The 23,507-nt window shown below is 42.0% G+C and overlaps 1 protein-coding gene across 1 annotated transcript; it reads left to right on the plus strand.

The window, feature by feature from the left end:
* Positions 1-203: 203 nt before the first annotated feature.
* Positions 204-21,571, plus strand: LOC103167717. Its single transcript, XM_007661496.2, has 23 exons — positions 204-331; positions 418-488; positions 569-661; positions 2,857-2,987; positions 3,236-3,382; positions 3,685-3,774; positions 4,191-4,358; positions 4,441-4,537; positions 5,187-5,404; positions 8,550-8,703; positions 9,934-10,142; positions 11,607-11,724; positions 12,624-12,829; positions 13,260-13,377; positions 14,836-15,002; positions 15,086-15,186; positions 15,968-16,098; positions 16,834-16,884; positions 16,967-17,156; positions 17,231-17,354; positions 19,396-19,498; positions 20,001-20,102; positions 21,420-21,571. Exons 1-23 carry the CDS (start codon positions 303-305, stop codon positions 21,545-21,547), a joined length of 2,946 nt encoding a protein of 981 aa, XP_007659686.2. The 5' UTR covers positions 204-302; the 3' UTR covers positions 21,548-21,571.
* The last annotated feature ends 1,936 nt before the right edge of the window (positions 21,572-23,507 follow it).

Genomic DNA, 23,507 nt, shown 5'->3' on the forward strand with positions numbered 1-23,507 from the left:
ATTGGGATACCTCACTGTGGGTAAGGAATATGTCTGCCAACTATGTTGTATTATATTCCCCCAAGTGCTTAGTACAGTGATCTGCACACAGTAAGCAGTTAATGAATATGATTGATAATAGTCAGCTGATGGTGGTTCCACATGTGCCCACTTCCTCAATTACTCCCTTTAAAAGCACAGGTCCAGGTATTGACTTCTTCTTTCTACTAAGCTCCTTTCTTTTCATTTAGTGGTGGGTTGAGAGGAGGTTTCTTTATTGTTTAGGTTCTAATTCACTTTAGAGGGGTTTGGCCCCATGAAACATGGTTCTTCTAAGAAATATGAGTTGTGGGTAAGGGCACATGGTAATTTTTTACATTAGTATGTGTGATACTTGTGTGTTTTCACTTGACAAATAATCATTTGCTTCTGTTACAGACTTTTGCTCTTCTTACTTCTCCCCTGGTTTGGCTTAGGAAGGACCCCACCAACTCATGTCTTTCCTCCAGGTTGGTGAAGGAGGTGTTTAAGATTATTTTTAGAGTTAAATTCTATTGGATAATCTCAAGTCTTGCTTTCTACCTTATAGGAATTGTTGCAAGCCATTGTCTGTCTAGGATATTCTGGATGAAGTTAGACCAACGTTTTCTTAAGGGGAAGGTGTTCACACTCGAGCTTGTTGGTGAGTAGTATGATATATCCAGGCAAATATCTTGCTAGATAATCTGCCTCTTACATAAGGCCACCAACTCAAATTAGCTTTTCTCAAAATTGCTGTAATACCAGGGATTAAACTATAACCCAAAAGCTGAATGGAGAAGAACATAAGATACATAAAGTGTCTGAGTATAGCCTTCAACAATAATTAATCACTATTATGGTATTTAAGAACTTATGTGCCAGGAACTATAGTAAGCACTAGGGTTGATATAAGCAAATCATATGCTCCCTGTTCTGCATGAGAGTCTTAATCCCTCTTTTACAGATAAGGTAACTGAGACCCAGAGAAATTGTGACTTGTCCTAGGCCACACAGCAGAGCTGGAATTAGAACCCATTACTTTCTGACTCCCAGACCCGTTCCTACTATCTCCCCCCTTTAGACTATATGCTCCTTGTGGATAAGGGATGGTTTTATATGTTTTATTTATATATATATATATGTATACACACATGTAACTTTTTTAATTTTTTTTTTGGTGGGGAGATGTTAAGCATTTATTATGTGCCAGGCAGTGTAATAAACTCTGGGATAGATTCATTCAGATAGGACAAAGTCCCTCTCCCACATAACATTCAATCATAATCTCCATTTTATAGCTGAGGTAACTGAGGCATAGTGAAGTGACTTGCCCCAGGTTACACAGGAGATGAATGGTGGAGCTGAGATTAGAAAGCAGGCCTGGACTCTATATCCACTAGGCCATGTTCCTTCTGACAACTACCAATTCTGTTGTACTTGCCTAAACCTTAGTATGGTGTTTAGTACACAGTAAAGGCCCAATAAATAGCACTAATCAATAAAGCTTCGACTTGACCCACCCTAGTGGGCTATTAGCTGAACAGGTCCAGCTTCAGACTGTGAACAGTGAAGACAATCATCTCAGGGCACAGCATCAGAGAGGGGTAATGGCAGTGAAGATTCCAAAAGTTTCCAGCCAAAGCTGGAAGTTATCTCTGTGCAACCAGGGATCTAGGAGGGGGAAACTTAAATGCTGCTAAAATCTGGAGTTGGGGGCAGATTGAGTCAACCTGGAGCAGTGCTTTAGTTCTGGGAATGTTAGAGAGTTTCTATATAGCACTGTATGTGTAAGAAGAAGCAGCATGATGTAGGGCATAAAGCATGGGCCTGAGAGATGGAAGGAGCTGGGTTCTAATCTTGGATCTGCCACTTGCCTGCAGTGTAACCTGCGCAAGTGGCTTTAATTCTATGTGCCTTAGTTACTTTGTCTGTAAAATGGGATTGAGACTGAGCAACCATGGTTGGTATCCATTCCATTGCTTAGTACTAGGCACATAGTAAGTGCTTAAATGCTACAGTATTCAGGGAAGTAAATCACATGAAGTCATATGGAAAGGGAATGGCATAGGGGTAACAAGGTATAAAAGCTTTTTGCTTTGTTTCTCTAGTTCCTGGAAGCCTGGATTGACCATTAGTTTTAGTGGTGCAGGGATGCTTTTGTAACTGGAACAGAAGGGTTTGGTGGTCACTAGCTGCTTAGTCAACCAAAAAAATGATAGTGCTCTGAATCTGGCATTTCTCTTCCCCCTTTTCCTCCCCCTGCTCCATCCCCCCCCCCCCCCCCAAAACACACACCTCTCTACTCTAGGAAACTTTAGCAAGACTGGAATCCAGGCTCTCTGACTCACACCTATTCTACCTACTACTACTACTACCATTTGTTAAACACTTACTGTATGCCAGGCACTGTTCTAAGCACTCGGGTAGATGCAAGCTTATCAGGTTGGACATAATACTTCTCCCACATGGAATTCAGTCTTAATCACCATTTTACAGATGAGGAAACTGAGGCACAGAGAAGCTGTGACTTGCCCAAGATCACACAGCAGACAAGTGTTGGAGCTGGGATTAAAACTCGGGTCATTCTGACTCAGGCCTGTGCTCTATCCACTTGGCAATGCTGCTGCTGATCAGCTAGACCACATTGATATGAGTTCTTATACAGTATTTACTGCATGTTCTGAAAATAACTACGTAGTTGATCTTTGGCAGGTGTGCAGTGCAGTCAAGTTGCTTTCAAAAAATTACATCAAATTCCATGCTATTGTCTACCTTAGAATCTGCTACACTGAAGCCTTTGTCCCCAAATCTGGTGTCTGTTAAAAACCCAAATTTACCTGGTTTTCCCATATCTAGACCCCCATGGTGGTGTTCCAGTCCCACTAGATGCAAAGCTTGCTTCCCGTTGTGGCTATATCCTGTCTGAAGATGTCTGGGGTAATCCTGTCTTCCGGGCCTCTGTGTTGGGATGTCATGTAACTAATCAGGTGAGGGCTGAATACAGGTAATGCATTTTCTGTTATCAGCTCAAGTAAGAAATGAGATGCTTGAGTCAGTGGCCACTCTTTGCCCCAATATCAGGCTTGCTATCAGTTATGCTCTTTCCACCCCATGGAACTGTATATGCTGCACTTCTCTCATCCGGTCTAGTAGCTGTCTTTTAACTAACTGAAATCAATTTTCCACCACTGAACACTTTCTCTTTCCTTCCATCTTTCTTCCCTCTCCTTCCCAGGGAGACACATGGTTCTCCCTTGGTGTAAATGTAAAGGTTTCCTCAGCTGTGGATGAAAGAAGAATGACCACCTACTCCCATATGATGTACTGTACTTATGCTTCGTGGGCCCCAAGAGAAATCCTTTGTGAAGAGAACTACATGGAGGTAATTCCCCTCTCCCAGGGCGGAGGGGAAATCTCTTAGAAAGTGAGGCCCAGGGACTTGTCACCACTAAACCTCTAGAAATACAAAGCAGTAGCATAATAGCTTGATGCTTCAGTGACAGACTGACAGCACCAAAGAGATGTGATTCTTTTCTTTGCACAATCTAGACTCTCTGGATTAAACTCTAGACATATGAATCACTAGGGACTGAAATCTGTCTGTTTGATCCCTTGTCTGCGAACCTTAAGACTTAATCTCCCATCAGTAACAAAAACATCTCCATTCAAATGTCTGACGAACAGGTCTCTGTGAAGAGTGATGTGCCAACAATATCTGAAGGCAAGGACCCTGAGCAATGGATGTCAGCCCACTGGATGTCTGCTCTACCTGGGGTAGGCTAGCTGCCTGTGCTGCCTCTTTCACCCTTATGTTTCTTCCCATCTTGCTTCTGCACACACCTAATAAATCAATAACACTGAGGAAAGAGGAAACTATTGCATGGGGAGCATTACACAACTTGTGCTATAGAACTCATCCAGGAAATGTATCTTGTTGTTTGTGCTCTTCCAAGCACTTAGTAAAGTGTCCTTCACACAGTAAGTGCTAAATAAATGATTGATTGTGCTTGGCTGGGGTGGGGGTTCTTATCCCATTCTCCATTCATCTACAAGTTTCTAGTTCTTAATGAGCCATTCTAATTCAGCCAACTAGATGTAAATGCTTGTGTACTCTCCTAAACACTTAATACAGAGTTTCTAACATGTGTTCAAGTACCATTGAAGTGAAAAAGCAACTTTTTCTACTCTAGGCTCAAGAAGCTGCATATAAAATATGGCAAATGATGTTTCATTCCCCATCGGGAAGAAATATAATCTTGGTAAGCAATGCTGCAAAACTGGGCTATGGCTTCAACAACACAGGAGCTCGAGTGTTTCTTCGTACTCCGTATTTCAGCAATGAGTCAGAAATCACCATGGTAAGAAACAGTATCCTGTCCAATGAGGCTTCCCCTGTGCCACTTGGTTTCCTTTCCTCAGTCTTCCTCTTTCATTCTTTAGATTGAGAATCTACCTGTTGCTACAGTGAGTTCCACTGCAGTGTACAAACAAAGATGGTTGTTGCTCCTAATAGACACGACTGTGTCTTGTCCTGTTGGTAAGAATCTCTTCGAACACGTTTATCCTATTTGTAAACTTAAGCATGGGTTTGACCTAGCAACACAACCTCACAATCCTAGAATGAAGGGAAGTGTTCTCCTCTGATCATCCCAACCTTAAAACATAGCTATGGGTTAGTACTGTCAGTTGGAGAATACTCTCCATAGCATGAAAATAAAATAACTCCTCATAGTGCTATCAATCCCTCTACTAGAAGAACATCCATCAAGGCAAATGTAACGTTTTTGGTGGCCAGCAGGCTTGCTTTGAAGGTCAGGATGAAGGTGAATAACTTGATAGAGTAGGGTCCACAGTGAAGGCTTCAGCCTTGACGGCAGTGAGGCTCCAGGAATGTAGCAGTGTTGAGTTTCTAGGTTCTAATCTGGAACCGGTGAGCTTCTCCAGCTCTCCCTTATGCTTTAACTCTGTAAAAAAACCTTTTAGGCTAGCAAGTTGTACTAATCATAAGGTTGGCTTCAGTTTGAAGATTTTTTTTTAATCAACTTTTTTTTCTGAGAATCTCACACCGTGCTAAGTGTTTGGGAGAGTTGAATTAAATGTCTGAGACTCAGTCCCTGCTCTCAGGAATTCTTAGTGGCTCTAAGCATTCCAGTAACCACCGTATTCAAACTCTTCTTGATCAACAGATGGTGTCCTGTTTTCTAACACAACCATAACCTGGTCTGTGCCGAGCATTCTCCCTCCTCTGATCCTTCAGCTGGGCACATTCCGGTCAGAAAACGTATCCATGGGCGTCGGTGGCAGAAGAGTAACAGACCCTGAAGCCTTGAGCTACTCGCTCCAGATGAATACAACTCACATTGAAGTGACTGTTCCCATTGGTGCTGAGGGGGGCCGGATCAAGGTTGGTCTCCATAGCCCTATGGATAAGAGCCCATGAGATTGGACTGACATGTTAGACCTGACAAGGAGGTATGGGATGGTATCATGGGCAAGTCACTTAATTTTGTTATCCCTTAATTACCTCACCTGTAAAAGGGGGATTAAGACGGAGCCCCACTAGGGACAGGGCCTGAATCCAACCTGATTATATTGTAACATTAATAATTGTGGTACTTGATTAGCTCTTACTAAAGAGTGTCAAGCACTGTTCTAAGCATTGGGGTAGGTACAAGGTAATCAGGTTGGACACAGTCCCTGTTTCACACAGGACTAAGTCTTAATCCCCATTTTACAGATGAGGTAATTATGGGATAACAAAGTGAAATGACTTGCACAGTCACAGACAGACACACACAGACATTTGACAGACCTGGGATTAAAACCCGTGTCCTCTGATTAACAGGCCCATGTTCTTTCCTCTAGGCCACACTATCTTCTCCAACACTTAGTACAGTACCAGCCACATAGTAAGTGCTTAAATAACACAGTTGTTCTTGTGTTGCTCTTGATGGATGAAAAAAATGGTATTAAGTCTTGAGTGCTTGCTGTCTGCCAAGCACTGGACTAAACATTAGAGAGTGTAATAGAGTTGGTAGACATATTTTCCCTGACCAAAAAGAGCTAGTCTAGAGGAGTCATTAATTAAAATCAGATATGTACATAAGTGCTGTGGGGCTGAGAGTGGGGTGAATATCAAGTCCTTAAAGGATACAGTACCTCCACTAAGACCAATGATTTACCTCCCCAAAGGATTTCTGCCCTAGTATTTTCAGAAGTTCAAACTAGGAAGGATCTGCTGTTTCATATCCTCCTTTGCTATGATTGAAATTTCTTTATCTTCATCTTGGGGATTTATTTAGTTTGGATTAATTAGTTAGGTTATTCAAGCAAAATCATTCTGGAAGGCCTGGAATTATCCTTCTGTCCTTAACTTATAGAAGCAGCGTGGCTCAGTGGAAAGAGCACGGGCTTTGGAGTCAGAGATCATGGGTTCGAATCCCAGCTCTGCCACTTGTCAGCTGTGTGACTGTGGGCAAGTCACTTCACTTCTCTGTGCCTGTTACCTCATCTGTAAAATGGGGATTAAGACTGTGAGCCCCACGTGGGACAACCTGATTCTCTTGTGTCTACCCCAGTGCTTAGAACAGTGCTTGGCACATAGTAAGCGCTTAACAAATACCAACATCATTATTAACTCTTCCTTGTTAGGGAAAAATTATGGCTCTGCAATTGTGAGGCATGTTTTTGAGGTAATCACCTTCAAATAGAGTTTTTATCAATCCTAGGCAAACACTTTACCCATCAGAACAGTAAATCCTAAAGTTCTAAGAGCAGGGATGCTTGCTACTCTGATTAGGTAACTGTAGAATCATATGTTAACCAGGTTAAATGGCTGATGCTAAATAAGTACCATCAAAATTAGACTGAAATAGTAACAGTAGCATTATTTGAACATCCACTTGGGTTGGTACACTATACTAGACACTTGGGAGGTTTAGAATGGAGCTTACCAATTAATGTTCCCCTATAATGTAGTTTTACTTGTGACTAGGAAATGAAAAGAAGGGGAATTTCTTTCTACCTTTTGCTTTCTCTAAGTTTGGTATGAATGAAGGGAACTGTTTGGGGAAATAAGTAAAGAGCAGCTAGAAGATGGGGTGAGTTTTTATGTGAAGCCTCAAAATTCCAATGGTGAGGAGCCTTTTTGTTAAGTGTAAAGTGACCCATGTGAGGTTGGTGCCATAGCCTAGTCATGATTTAACCAGAGCTAGTAGTACTATTTTGGGCAGAGAAGAAAGGCAAACTTGAGTTTAAACTCCAGGCATCAAAGTAATTAAGTTTTGACTACTTTCCCCCACTCATCCCCAAGGAAGGTACCTATTATTCAGTGTCCCTCCCTTTAACTTTTTTTTTTTTTTTAAGCAAGTGCTCTTGAAGTTATTAGTTCTGCTCATTCACTGAAAACTAGTATAAGTGACTTTATGAACTCTAACTGGCATCCCTTCAGGGAATATTGTATGAAAGTTAGCATTGTAAGCTAGTCTGAGAAGTAGCATGGCCAAGTGTAAAGAAGCTTGGCCTGTGAGTTAGAGGGCCTGGATTCTAATCCCACTTCTGACAACTGCTGTGTGACCTTCAGCAAGTCACTTCACTGGTCGGTTACCTCATCTGTAAAATGGGATTTAAGATTGTAAACCCTATGTGAGACAGGGTCTGTGGTCAGCCTGACTTGTATAATAATTATGGTTAGTAACATGCATGTGCCGAGCACTGTTCTAAACACTGGGGTAGATATAAATTAATCTGGTTGGACACAGTCTCTGTCCCATATGAGCTCACACTCTTAATTCCCATTTAACAAATGAGAACTGAGGCCCAGAGAAGTTGACTTGCCCAAGGTCACACAGCAGACATGTAGCAGAGAAGGGGTTAGAACTTAGGTCCTTCTCTCAGGCCTGTGCTCTACTAAGTCATGCTGCTTCACATATTAAGTGCTTAAGAAATATCACAATTATTACCAGTGCCTTGGACGCTATACTAATGACCGAGGTATTTAACTGCTCACTGTGTGCCAGGCACTGTACTAGGGACAAGATAATCCAATTGGATAGAGACCCTGTACAATATAGGATTTGTAGTCTGAGGGAGAACAGTAATTATTTTACAGATGAGGAAACTGAGGCATAGAGCAATAAAGTAATTTACCCAAGGTCACACAGTAAGGAAATGGTGGAGCTGGGAGTAGATTACAGGTCCTCTGATTCCCAGCCCTGTGTTCTTTCCAGTAGGCCATGCTCCCCCTAGTATTGTTACCAGTAAACCAATTGAGTACATCAGACCAAAGAGCAGCTTGCCTTTCCTTCTATGCATCACTTCCCTTTTTCAGCTTGCTCTATTCTATTTCTAAAGTATCTATTGACCTAGGCAATAGCAAGTTCTAATTATGACCTCTTAAAAATAGGGCTTAATACAGTGCTCAAGGCCTGATGATAGTCTATGCTCACCACCAAATAAAGTACCATGAGCATGAACTACCTCTGACTTAGTCCTCTACATTTTTTTTTTTTGAATTTTTCCGATTCCTTTCTCTCCCACCCCACTTTCAGAGTGATGTTGTTAATGGTGTTTATGGAACCACCTATAGTATCAACTTGTTCCTGGAACATGTCTGGACAGACACTGATTGGCATCTGACAAAGTACATCGTGATCAAACCCATCACTACACCGTTTACAGCTCGAGTGCCCACAGTCATCAATAGTAAGTCCCTTTTAACTGCTTCTGCCATATAGTGCTAATTTATTGATCATTAAGATCTTTGTGCCTTAAGGACTAGAAATCCAGCATCAAACGGAGCAATAAACTAACATGTTAAGTCATTTGCTGGGTTGAGATTGTCAGGTGATTCTGTTTTAGGGCAGCTTGCTCCTGAATCCTGAGCCACTTAAGCAAGAAGAGCTCCTCTAGAAGCCCTTCTTAAAGCTGGCTCAGCTGTTGAGGCTCCCCTAGCAACAAGGTTGATCTTGATGCTCCTGTCTGCATTCTAGCTGTTGTCTGCTTTGTAAACTTGGACAAGTCATTTCACTTCTCTGTGACACTATTCCCTCTCTGTAAAATTGAGACTGGGAGCCCATGTGGGACAGGGACTGTCCAACCTGATTTGCTTACTACAGTGCCTGGCATCCAGGAAGCACTTAGGAAATCACTATTATTAGCTAGACAGATTTTGATTTTATTTCTTAGGTCAATTTTGACCACAGTCTTCAAAGACTAAGCTGGCACTGTGCTTTGTCAAGTAGCTCAAACTGCTGGGACTGAAATTCATTCAATCATTTATTGAGCACTTACTGTGTGCAGAGCACTGTACTAAGCTCTTGGAATGTACAGTTTGGCAACAACATCCCTGAACAGCAGATCAAGGTCCCCCCTACCTTACCAGGACTTGGCTGGAGGGAAAGCTGGGTTGCTACAAACCATCATCTTCCCCATCCCGTAAATTAATAAAAAAGAAGAGAATGGGCCATGTTCTTAGGTATTCCCTTGAAATAACTGTACTTCAGTTATTCAGGAGGAGAGCCACTACGGATTTGCTTCTTAAGCATCTTTCTAGCCTCCTTAACTTGGGACAGCCCAACTTAAATTAACACTTCAAGAATGACCTGTTGATTTGAGAGCCTTTTTAAACTGAACATCACAATACTAATTCTCAAATTTGCTTAAGGCTTTCATTCTATTTATGCCTCCAGGAGCTCTTCTAATACCTCTCTAATGTCATATAAAACATCTTTTCCTCTGCTATTCTCCATGTGCTTAAGTGACTGGAATCCTGTAGGCTCTATTTTGCAGTCAAATAAGCATTCTAACTAATCCCACTGTAATGAAAGTGGGTAGGTAACATAAATTCAACGGTCCCTGGGGAAGCTTTAGGTATAAAAGGGCTTTCTCATCAAGCATAAGAATGGTAACTTACACTTGGAAACTATCCAACAGATACCATTCCAGACACTAGACTGTTCAATATTGTGATTGGCTCTTTTCTTCCGGATGATCAACTGGTCAAAGTGGAAATCGGTAATGTGCCCTATACAATCCAAGAGGCAAAGAGCCATGGATACAAGATCTCAGAAACCCTCTTCCCCAATGGGACCAAAGGATTTGTCCTAGAAGTTCCTTTTGATGATTCCAATGTGATAAAAGAGGTAAGCCACTTGCATACATTTCTGGTGATGGCCCTTTAACTAGACTGTCCTCCCAACACCACATCCATACCTCTACGAATGGTATACTGAGTAATCCTGCACAATTAACTAATTACCTAATAATAGTTACCTAATAATTATTATTAATGATAATTAATAGGTACCTAATAATACCTAATTAATTAATTACCTAATAATTACCTAATAATAGGTAATTAATAATAATGTTGGTATTTGTTAAGCGCTTACTATGTGCCGAGCACTGTTCTAAGCACTGGGGTAGACATAGGGGAATCAGGTTGTCCCACGTGGGGCTCACAGTTTTCATCCCCATTTTACAGATGAGGGAACTGAGGCACAGAGAAGTGAAGTGACTTGCCCACAGTCACACAGCCGACAAGTGGCAGAGCTGGGATTCGAACACATGAGCCCTGACTCCAAAGCCCGTGCTCTTTCCACTGAGCCACGCTGCTTCTGGCTCAGTGATTAACTACTAACTAGCACATATAGAAAGATTCTGCAGTGTAGGAGATTGAAGGCACATCTCCAAAAAATCTACCCTGACTAAGCACTCATTTTCTCTCTTCCCACTCCCTTCTGTGTTGCCCTCATTTGCTCCCTTTGTTCACCTCTCCCTCATTCCCACAGCCCTTAAGTTCATACCTGTAACTTATTGATATTAATATCTCTCCCTCTAGACTGTGGGTAGTGAATGCATCTACCATCTGTTACATTCTACTCTCCCAGTGCTTAGAACAGTGCTTTGCACATAGTAAGCGCTTAACAAATACCATTATTATTATTATTACAGTGTTCTGCACACAGCAAGTGCTCAATAAATTTGCTCATCCAGGCTGTTATGGTAGACATTAACCATCTAATACATTCTAAGGGCTGGAATAAATTCTGAAATAATCCCTTTCACAAAAACTCTGAGAGATGGTGACTCTTCTACCCAGATACTTTTCAATACTTTAAAGCCTACTTTGGGGAAGGAAGAGAGCCTGGAACAAATAACTTAGCTTGGGGAAGCAAGAATGATAGCAAGGAGCTCTAGCTATTCTAATTCTAATACTTGGGTCTTTAGTCCAGCTTTGCCATTAACCTACTCTCCCTTTTGATCCATTTACCTACTCACCCTTTTAATCACTTAACCTCTCTGCTATGCTCTGATCTCTAAAATGGGGATATTTACCCATCTTGGGCATCACATGAGGATAAAATGAAATAATTGAACACTCTAGAAAAAACACTTTACAAATTTGAGCTGCTTTTAGTCAACTAATGGCTTGAGATTGAAGGAAGAAAATGCCAGTTGATATACTCTTAAATGGAAAACACCTAAAACTATGCATTATCTGCTGAGAACTTATGTATTATTGATATATATAATGTCTACTTGGGTACACATTTACTTTCAAGTTAAGAGCAATATTGACTCAAATTTTTTTTTTTGTCTTTCAGTATGTAAACAGAAACGAAACCAAATATACTCTTCTTGTAAACTATACACTGAAAGTGGGTCCAGAAAGGAAGTCTTTTCATCAGCCTGCTGAAATAGAGTGTACCCTTGAAGATATTAGTAAGTGCACAGCCGCATCTTCCTCTTTCCTAGAATGTAGAGACTACAAGAAAAACCTAAAACTATCCTTATTGAGATTCAGGTAAGGATTTTTGAGAGTAACTGGCTGAAAAAGGATAGAATTAAGGGTAAGTCTGGTGCAACTTCAACAAAAAGCTCACCCCCACACTGTCAGGATAAGCAGATAATAGTAGTAGTTTGTGCTTACTGGGTGCAGAGCAGTACAGTAAGCAATGGGAGAAAATACACGGTTGGGAGCTCCAACGAGAAGGCTACCATCCCACTGGGAGTAGAGTTGAGTTCTTAAAAAACTAGTCACACAATTGTGCAAGTGTCTACAGTGATACTTAAGCATTTACTACATGCTAAGCATTTATACCAAGCATCAGGATAGATACAAGACAATTAGGTTGGGCACAATCACCGCTTCACCTGGGGCTCCCAGTCCAGGAAGACTTTGAGTCTATCTGAGGATCAGTGACTAGAATGGTCCTCAATATTAACTCACCTGTGTATATGGTATCAAATTAAGCTTGCACCTCCAACCTTTAAGAATAATTCCCTTTTTAGCTTTAATACTAACAATGGCATTTGCTGAATAGGAGGTAACATGGCCTAGTTGAAAGAGCACAGACCTGAGAATATAAGGCCCCTCGTTCTAATTCCAGCTCTGCCAATTCTCTGCTATGATGTGACCTTGAGCAAGTTACTTCTCTGTGACTTTTACCTCATCTGTAAAATGAGGATGAATTGTAAACCCCCTGTGGGACCTGGACTATGTCCAACCTGATTAGCTTGTACCTATCCTAGTGCATAGTACTGTGCCTGACACATGTTAAACGCTTAAATATCACTTTAAAAAAAGGCAAGAAACCTCAAATGCTCATTTATCTTTGCAGTTGTTCCCCAAGCAGTGGGATCTTGTGATGAGGAGAACATGTACCTGACCCTCCCTACCACAGGACTACGGCAGTACTGGGATCTCTACATTGGCAATGAACTCCTGATTCTACGCTCGGGACTCTCACATGGCTATTTCTTGATGGAAAATGCCACTCACTTATTATTGAAAGTGCCTCTCTTTGCTAAGGGTGTCACTTATGAGGTAAGGATAGCTTGGAATAGCTAAACTGAGGCTTTGGGGATTCATTTAAAATGTGACTATGCTCTTTCAAAAGCGTTAGAGAATTCAGTCTTGCAGACCCTAGGTTCCAAGAATCTTTCTACATGGCCTGAACCTGAATCTTACCACCTCTTACATGACCATGTGTTCTGCGTACAGTAGGTCGTCTTGATGTTGGTACTGACATTAAGCACTTAAACTTGCCACTTGGAAGTCCAGATTCTAACTTGGTCATTAAAAATTGGCCAAGGAAAAGTCACGTGACACAACATTGTGGATGCATTCACCCATAGGAGATCCTTTCTCACCTTCTACCACAAGCTGCATGCCTATTGGTGGTTGGCAAAGAACTGTCTTAAATTCAGGGCTTGGCTTGCCTACTGTCTAAACTTGTGGAGGCTCTCTCTTTCAGGATATTTCCCTCCAGGGAATCCAAGCTAGACTTGATGTTGCTTTAAGGAAGGCAAACACAATGGAGACCTTAAATATCTTTTCTGTTCAGTGCAATTACCACCCATCAGACTTCATTGGTAAGTAGGCAAGACTCATCCCACAGCATTCATGTTTATACCCAGAATATCTTTTAATGTCTCTCTCCCCTAGACTGTAAGCTCCTTGTGCACAGGGAATATGTCTACCCACTTGGCACTGAGACTCTCCCAAGCACTTAATACAGCGCTCCATACTCTAATATCGAATGCTCAAAATCCATCAGCTTCCTACTCTACTACTAAGAGCCAAATTGACCCATAGAAACCTCAGGAACCCTTCTCTTCAATTTTATTCTAAATTGCCCATCATGAACCACAGCTGATGTCTCCAAGTCAATATTGCCAAACTTCAACTCAAAATTCCTCTGAATAACAACTAGGCACTACTCTTCAATTTCGTATAGGCCAATCTAACTACCTAAGAGGCAGAAGGAATCATCTGCATTATTGGCTGGCCTGTTGAGGAGACTGGTACTGTGTCCTGGTCTTTGCAAACAGCCTTCCTGCCTCCTTGATAATAGAAACAGTCTGGCTATTCTAGTAGGTGACCAGCAGAGGGCATAGTGTAATAATATTAATAGAGCCGGAATAAAATCATGCAACATCGGTCCAGAAGCCTTGGGTTGGAGGCTGGAATTCTTTATACTCTTTAATAATTGTGGTAACCCCTGGGGTAGAAACAGGGTAATCATATCAGACACAGTTCTTGTTCCAAATGAGGCTCACAGTATAAGTGGCTCAGTGAAAAGAGCCTAGGCTTGGTTTCTAATTGCGGCTCTGTCGCTTGTCAGTTATGTGACTTGGGGCAAGTCACTTAACTTCTCTGTGCCTCAGTTACCTCATCTGTCAAATAGGGATTAAAACTGTGAGCCCCACGTGGGACAACCTGATAACTTTGTATCCCCTTAGAGGTTAGTACAGTGCTTTGCCCATAGTAAGTGCTTAACAAATACCACCATTATTATTATTATTAAGGAATAACTGCTATTTAGGCCCCATTTTACAGATGAAACAGGCCCAGAACTTAAGTGACTTGCCAACTCTCTCAGCAGGCCAGGGTCTAAGAGTAGAACCCTTCTAGGAGTAGAACCCAGGCCTCAGTCTTTCTTCTAGGCCATGCTGCTTCTCTATCTTGATCCTATGTCTTATCCAGGCCACATAAGATCTGAAGTATTTGTGACCTACCCCTTCTCTTAAATTAGTTGTTGATTCAATGGCACTTATTACTCCCTTACTATGTGCAAAGTACTGTACTGGAAGATACAATACAACAAAGTGGATACACATTCCCTTTCCACAGTAAGTCTAGAGATGTGCTATGTGTCTCACTAGTCCTGATCCAGAGACTTGTTTGTGTTAACTCACCTCAGTCACGTATCATGAAATGGAGAGAGATCTGAGACCAGCACTTCTCCCCCAAAATATCTCTGGGTAAGGGTGGAAGACATCTCTGGGAAAGTACTGTAACAGAGTTAACTGTGTTCCTTGCTCTCCTAGTGTGCTTTCCCAATGGAACTGTAGCAGCCTCTGCCCTAATGCTGACTGACCCTTCCATCGATTTGGGCAAGACCACTCTGAAAGACCGCAGTTGCAAGCCAAGAGAATTCACCAAGGATCGGGCCTACTTCCGCTTCCATGTGGCCAGCTGCGGCACCTCTCTGAGGGTAAAACATACTTCTCTGCTATCCTTTGCCCCCTTCCTTTAAGCTTCAGATAACATCTGAGATGAAATCCTTGCCTTTTTCAGTTTGAAGGTGATTATATGGTCTATGAAAATGAGATCTCTTTAGAGCGAGAGACCCTCCCTGTTGGAGGTCATCCCACAATCACTAGGGATCCAGCCTACAGGTAAGAGATTGTACTCTCTCCTGAACAAATCCTAGTCAAGTGTCCTCCACAAACTGCAAAGAGCCACTTCAATAAACAAATGCTTTTAACATTGTCTTTATATATCTCAATTTTCAAGAGTCAGTCTGCTGGACAATGGGAGGATCCAGGTCCTAGGGGAAAAAACAAAGGAATCCAAGGCTGGGGGTGGAGACCAATGGGGAGGTGGGACCTGGTGGTTCAGAGGGGAAACCCTTCATTTGGAGAAGATCGTATGGCACCCTTATGCCAAGTATGTCTAAAGTGCTTGAATTGTAAGGTGTCTGGACTGTTACAAGTGGGTCCTAAGGCAACTATCCCTTTGGGGGATAATGGTGGTATTTATTGAGGACTTACTGTGTGCAGATGATTCTACTAAGGGTCAGGAGAGTACAATACAATAGCTGGCAGACCTGTTCCCTGCCCACAGTGAGCTTACCGTATAGAGAGGGAGAGACACTAATAAATAATTTGTAATATAGAGGTACATAAATGCAGTAGAGTAAATGCCAAAGGTCACATGTCCAACTACACAGATGCCACCAGAAGGGAGAGGGAGCCAGAGATAAAGAGGGCTGAACTGGGGAAATTCTCTTGAAGGAGATGTGACCTTAAGGTTTTGAAGGTGGTGGTCTGGCATATATGGATGGGGAGGGAGTTCAGGCTAGAAGGAGGATGTAGGAAAGCTGTTGGGGGCAAGATAAATGAGATTGGGGCACATTGGACAAGTTGGGATATCTCTTACCCCTCTATTTGGTTCCAGATTAACTCTTCTGTGCTACTATCTAGCCAAAGAGACGCTGGTGAAAAAGGCTAGTATTAGAAGTAAATCTCGAAACAGTGCTCCTTTACCTTATGGTGATGGGACTGTAGTGCTCCCATCGACCTTCAGAGGTAAGTGATTTTTGGCAGGAAGTAACCTTATCTCCCTTTTGTATCCCGCCCCAAGAGTCTTCACCCATTCTTAACTCTTTTTAGCTATAGATTAGTGGCAGATGGATATATGCCTACATTTCTTTATTCATCTAGTTCCTCTTCCATATTCATATATTTGTTCTTACTCTGGCTCCACTTATTTGTAAACCCTATGTCTGTCCCTTTTTTTTTTGGGTGGGGGGCAGGTGGTAATTTGAGCACTTATGTCCCAGGCACTATAGTAAGCACTGGGGTAGATATAAGACTGAACACAATCCATGTCACTCATTCCATTGTATTTATTGAATTCTTATTGTGTGCAGAGCACTGTACTAAGCACTTAACCCATGTCCCACTTGGTGCTTAGTCTTAATCCCTATTTTACAGATGAGGTAACTGAGGCATGGAAGATCAGTGACTCTTCCAAGATCCCACAACAAAGAAGTGGCAGAATTGGGATCTGAATCCAGGTTCTTTCATTCTTAAGCCTATGCTCTTTCCACTAGGCCATCCTGCTACTCCCAAATTGGCTCCATATGTCCAGGAACCAAATTCTTCATTCTTGATTCTCTGAAGCATTTAGTAGAAGGTTATGCACTCCAGTATTACTGACTTCACTTTCTCCTCATCCTCTTTTTTTAAAAAAAAACAAAAAAAAACAAAACACACCAAAAAGCCCTCCATCTCCCTTACTTGATTCCTTTCTTTCTGTAGGATCAAGAAGAACTAGACAAACACTGGAGATACAATCAAGAATATCCAAAGGTAAAATCCTTCTTGAAAAGGCCTGGGTGGGGTATATCTCACTGGTGCATCTTATAACTATGGAATATTTCTTTCTCTGAAGATCATACTTTCACTGAATTTTACAATGACAAAAACAGGATGGTGATGAAACAATGGTTTGAGCCCATGTACTTTGAGATAGAACTGTTGCACTATGAAGATACCAATGCTGAGTTATTCCTAGATAAGTGTTGGATATCACAGTCTCCAGAATTTGACGGTCACCCCCAGTGGAGCATTGTTGAGAAGAGGCAAGTATAAAAGTTAGGGAACAAATAATGGAATCCCATTGATGAGGGTCAATTTTCTTTGTTTTGTCTTTCAGCTGTGAAAAGGAGACGAAAAGCTCTCTGGCACAATTATTTCCAGTAATCAAGAACAAGAGAGTCCAAAATCCTTCTCTTGTCAAAAGGCTGATGGTGAGGCGACTGATGCCTGGCTCTGAAAGGGTAAGACCAGTTATCACTTGGCTGCAAAAAAAACTAGCAAGAGAAGAGATGTTGGAGTTTGTAGGGTTCACTTCAGCAGAAAAATAGACAAGATATTAAAGAGCATACTTGGCTGACTACAGACCCATTTTACATCATTCTGTTCTCCCACAGTGGGGTAGGAAACTCCTGTAACTTCCACCCAAAAATGTAATGGTCTCAGTTATTAGAATTCACCTGGATGTGAATAGGGCAGGTAACAAGGTGGCTACTAAAAGGCTATCGCCATTAGTGGCACTTCACAGCATATCAAGAGGTATTTGGCCCAAATCACTTAGCAAATGAAGATAAAGTAGTCCCTCAGAAAGTACTAGTGGATTGAGTGGAGAAGTTCCCACAAATAAGATGAAACCTCTAATACCATCTGTTCCTCAGGGCAGCTGCACTTGAAGCACCAGAAAGATTGATTCAGTCCTGCCTTGTTGGGAGGAAGAAGGGACGAAAATGGCCACCAGACAATACTGAACAGATAAGGCTGTGGCCATTGGTGACCAGAGATGGACAAGCAACGTGACCTAGTGGAAACATGGTCCTAATCTCAGTTCTATCACTTGCCTGCTGTGTGATGTTGGACAAGTCACTTCATTTGTAAAATGGGGATTCAATACCTGTTCTCCTTCCTAGTTAAACAGTGAGCCCTTTGTGGGCCAGGGCCTGGGTCCAGATTGATTTATATGTAGCTAACCCAATGCTTAATGCAGGGCTCCCTACTTAGTAAGCACTGAAGTATAACTAATATTACAGCTGATAAGGACTGAGGCCTCCCCCAGTTGTGAGTATAACCAGTCATCAACTAAATCTGCAAATACCAAAGCACTGTAATTTTTTTTTTTCCTTTCTGGCATTAAGCAGCAAACCACACCTCCATGTTTATGTTGCTTTGTCCCTGAATCACCTTGATCATTCTCTCTCAAAATAGCCAAAATCATCAGTATTTGAGTGATTGCTGTAAGCAGACCACTGAACTAAGTGTTTGGGAGAGTTCAATCTTAAACCACAAGAAGTTTCCCAATCTAACAAAGACCTAAAATGTGTACATAGGAGGAAGTGTTCAAATTGAGGATATAAATTTCTATTACATAAGTCTTATGAGAGTTTGAGTGCAGAAGTGCTGAGATGATAGGATGCAATGTAGGGAGAAAAAACTAATCATGCCTCCTGGAGGAGATGGACTTTAAACATGGAAAGTTCTGGCTAGCAGTTGGAGAGGACAACCAGTCTGGTTGCCCAAGAGATTTTGGTTACTAGCAAAGTTTATCTGTCCATAGAAAACAAGGCCTGAGTTTAGGAACTGAAGGGTACACCAGTTTGGGCCCAGTACTGGTACTAAAACATTGAAGTACAAACCTACAACCTCTCAGGGTGGAAGAGAAATCTCTACTCTCCTGCCAAGTTTGGGCACAGAAGTTGATACCTCTGGTCCCTTCCAAGGTTCTTAAATGGCTCCATGAACTTGAACTTAATCCCTATTTTACAGATGAGGTAACTGAGGCATGGAAGATAAGTGACTCTTCCAAGATCCCAAGAAGTGGCAGAATTGGGATCTGAATCCAGGTTCTTTAATTCTAAGGCCTATGGTCTTTCCACTAGGCCATCCTGCTACTCCCAAATTGGCTCCATATGTCCAGGAACCAAGTTCTTCATTGTTGTATTCTCTGAAGCATTTAGTAAAATGTTATGCACTCCAGTATTACTAACTTCACTTTCTCCTCATTCCCTCTTTTTTTTTTTAAAAAAAAAAAAACCCTCTGATTCTCCTTCTCACCCTTCTCTCCCCCTCTGCCCCATGCCTACAACCCCCTAACTTTCCTCAGTTTCTGACCACTAAAAATGGAGATCTTATGAGACACAAATACTTGACTAGAACTGGCCCATAATACCAAACTGACAATTCTTGGCCTAGATTCTCAATCCTGTCTGGCACAATGGAATCCTCTTGACAAGAAAGAGACCCTGTCAAATGTTAACTTTCTGCGATGAGCCTCTTAAACTCTCTCCTCAGGTGTATCTGCACTGCCTGACTCTAATTTGCAGCTCTCTCACTGGACCCAAAAATCCTGCTTCTTGTGGAAGACAGTGTCCCTCTGTAGGGGAAGATACATTGGGTATGTATGGAGTAGTGCTTGGAGTGGAACAAGTCTACCAACTCTGTTGTGTTGTACTCCCAAGAGTTTAGTATTCTGTACACAGTGTGCTCAAAAGGTGGGATTGATTTGGAATACCAGCCTGTGTGTCAAACACCCTAAGCACTAGGGAAGATGCAAGTTAATCAGGTAGGATAGCCCCTTCTGGGATAGGGACTGTAACAATCTGAGTTAGGAGAGTAGGCATTGTATCCCCTTTACAGATGAGAAAACTGAGGCAGAGAAGATGTGACTTGCCCAAGGTCACACAAATGGCAGGGTGGAGATTAGAACCCTTGTCCTCTGACTCCCAGGCATGTGCTGTTTCCACTAAGCCACAATGCTCCATTTGAACTCACTAAAGTGGGGAGATTGAAGGATCTTCAAGGACTTCCTTGCCGGGGTTACTTTTTATGGGACAAACTGTCTGCTCTATCTGGATGTGTTGAAGTCACTAAAGCTACTTTTGTTTTTAACCTTTCAGACATACTTACAGAATTGCACTCCAGGCATCATGGATATACAGCAGCAGGACCCATCTTGCTAACACACAGTAATGGAAAAGATACTGTAAATGCTAATCAGGGTAAGCTCTACCATATAGTGTTGCAGTTACAGCCCAACTAGAGTCCAGATAGTCATCTTTTATGTAAGAAGCAGAGCTTCCAGCATGCTATTTTCTTGAAACTAGAAGAAGCTTTCCTGGTGTCATGAAGATCTACTTTCATAGCTAGGAAAGTGTATCTATAACGATGTGGCTTGGTCCAAGATTCAGGAGTGGATTCTAGCTATGTGATCCTATTGTCTTTCAATTGTATTTGAGTGCTTACTATGGGCAGAGCACTGTACTAGGTTAAAAATTAAGTTGGGGACAGATAAAATAGTAATGGCATTTAAGGGCTTACTATGTGCTAGGCCCTAGGGTAGATTCAATCATTTATTGAGTGCATACTTTGTGCAGAACACTGTCCTAAGTGCTCGGTAAGAACAATACAGCAGTAGAGACAATCCCTGCCCACAATGGGCTCAGGATTGGCGGGTAGGGGGTGGATGGGTGTGACAGACATCAAAACAAGTAAATAGGCATCAATATAAATAAGTAGAATTATAGTTAAGTGCTGTGGGGTGGGCGGTGGTGAGGGGAAGGGAGTGAGTTGATGTGGAAGGGAGGAGGAGCTAAGGAAAAGGGGGTTTGGAGGAGGTGTGCTTTCACTAGGCCTTTGAAAGGGCAAAAAGTGATTTGCAGATTTGAGGGAGAGCATTCCAGGCCAGAGGTAAGACATGGGCCAGGTGTCAGCAGCAAGACGGGTGAGATTGACGCACTGTGAGAAGGTTAGCACCAGAGGAGTGGAATGTGTGGGCTGGGATGTAAGAGAAGGGAAATGAGATAAGGGGCAAGGTGGTGAAGAGTTTTGAAGCCAATAGTGAGCAATTTTTGTTTGATATGGAGGTTGATAGGTTCTGGGCATGTCACCCCCCACTTCTCAAATCTCCAATGGTTGCCTTTCTATAGAAAGATAATCTGGGCAGTGGAGTAAAGTATGAACTGGAGTGGAGAAAGTCAAGAGGTTGGGAGGTCAGAAAGGAGGCTGATGCAGTAATCCAGTCAGGACAGGATGAGTGATTGTACTATCATGGTATAAGCTCTGTCTAAGCAGGAGAGAGAATAGGTATTTCCCATTCTGCAGATGAAGGAACAGAAAAATGACTTGCCCAAGGTCACACAGCAGGTAACTTGCAAAGCCAGCAATAGAACCAAATCCTCTATATTCCCAAGCCCATGCTGTTTCTCTGCTCAAATTCTGCAGCTGAAAGGGCAGGCTACACTCCTACCAAGCTCAAATAAGACTAATGCCTGCATTTTATCAGACCACTTGCACTAACAGATCTCTCCCTCTTACAGAAACCACCATCCAAATGTCTGGCCTTTGGGTTGCAGTGGGAATCATCACCTCCATGACTGTGGCTGTTGTTATACTACACCAAATGACCTGCATTCAGTTCAAAAAATGTAACAATTTGCAGAAATAAAAATGTATTCATATTCAGCCTGGACTGAACCCTCAGTACTATACTCTTCACTCTATCCACTCAAGTTCCTCACCACCATGGAACTAGTTCCATCAGTTCTCTTCCAACAACAAAAGCTAGCTCAAGCTTCCTCCATATACTTTGACAGTGCCCCCAGGAAAATGCTTATTTAGGAGCTTGCTAGAGCCTCTTACCCTGATGAAAGGAGAAAGAAGGAACTTCTACTTCAGTGTGCTGGTATTCTTACTTCAGCCCTGCTACTTACCTGCTCTGTTTCTTGCATTCCACTGCTCCAAACTCCACTGTGGCTTCCCTTTGTTACCCATAATTCAGCTGACAACTGCTTATTTTTGGTCCAGCTCTGTCTACTTTAGAATTCTGCTGTATTTCTTCTTCCCTACCTTTTCCCCACCTCCAACCTCTCACACTTCAGTCTTGTGGTAATGAGTCTAGGGCCAGTGGCCTGACTTCCTCACCCATATCTGTTGGCATTTAGTTGCAGTTTGGGTCTGTGTTAGCTGGCAGGGAGCAACACTTCCTTTTTTTTCTGTGCAGGCGTGTCAGTGCAACTGTATTCAATCTGCCTTTCTTAAACGGCTTCCAGTAGTTACTCTACTCATTCAACCACTCAGTGGGGTGCAGAGTTATTTCCTTCTCCTTTGAAAAGCATCATAAGGCTCAAAGTGACTAAGGTCTGCTGAAACCATTTCTGCCTGCCTTTCTGGGTATTAAGCTTCCACTTCATGCCACAGTTTGACAATCCTCCCAGCCAAGACCTTCTGCAGTGAAGTTCCCCCATTCTTCTGCTCAAGCAAATTTTCTTTCCAAATCCATTTTCACTTCCTACTCACTTGTTAGGTGGTAGAATGCAAACATCAATCAATATTTGAGCCCTTACTATGTGCAAAGCACTGTACTAAGCACTGGGGAAAGTCTACTACAACAGAATTAGCAGAAAGGTTCCCTGGCCATAACAAGGTTGCAGTTGATAAGGGGGAGATAGACATTAATATGAGTAAATAATATAATGCATGTTAAAGATATGTACATAAGTGCTGTGGGACAACATAAGGTTTAATCCTTTCTGTGGCAAATGGCTGCCTTTTTCTTGTCTTGCTATTGTCATTAATTTGGCCCTCATTTAAAGTTTACTCTTTTCCAGATCTTTTCCTGCTAGGACCAAGTGATCTTTAAATAGACCTGCAAGAACACTACCCCCACCTCCACCCCCAATTACCTACTCAGGTTTTCTGGTGATGCTATAAGATAGCTGGGTCTTCTTCCTCTAACATATGGGGGCAATCCTCTTTTCTGAAAAATCATTGGTGAAGCACATTAACACCTATAAGCATCATGGGGTTTAACTTAAAATCTCTGAAAAAAAAACCCAGCTGGTTCTTTATTCCCATTTCCTAAGTTGAAATTGATCCTAGGTACATAACTTTGTCAAACTACCTTATGATAACCTCTTACATCCATAACCAATAATCTTTGTTAAATTACATTTATTGTAGCCAAGCACTGAACAATGTACTTGGGAGAATACCACAGAAGTAAGAAGTATGATTCCTGCCCTCAAGGAGCTTGTGATCTACTTGAGGAGAGTGAGACAAACACAGATTGCTTACCAGGTAGGAGGGAAAATGAGCATAATAGGTAAAAGCAAGAGTAAGAAAAATTGAGTAAATGAAGGATGTTAAAATATGCAAAATGCTAAGGGTAACTTTTGAGACTAGGGGAAGGTGAAATTCCAGGGGAGTAGATGGATTTCTGATGGACTTAAATAGGGAGAGGCTCCAGTCACCCAAGCAAGGGGTAGAGATTCAGTATGTTCTAGTGGAAAGAATATGGGTATGACAACCAGCTTCTGAAGACACAGATCCTACTTTCAGCTTTGCCACAAGCCCTGTGGGTGACCTTGGGCAAGTCATTTTTATCTCTCTCTGCATCAGTTTCCTTA

This window comes from Ornithorhynchus anatinus, chromosome 1, assembly GCF_004115215.2.
Source record: "Ornithorhynchus anatinus isolate Pmale09 chromosome 1, mOrnAna1.pri.v4, whole genome shotgun sequence".
NCBI lineage: Eukaryota > Metazoa > Chordata > Mammalia > Monotremata > Ornithorhynchidae > Ornithorhynchus > Ornithorhynchus anatinus.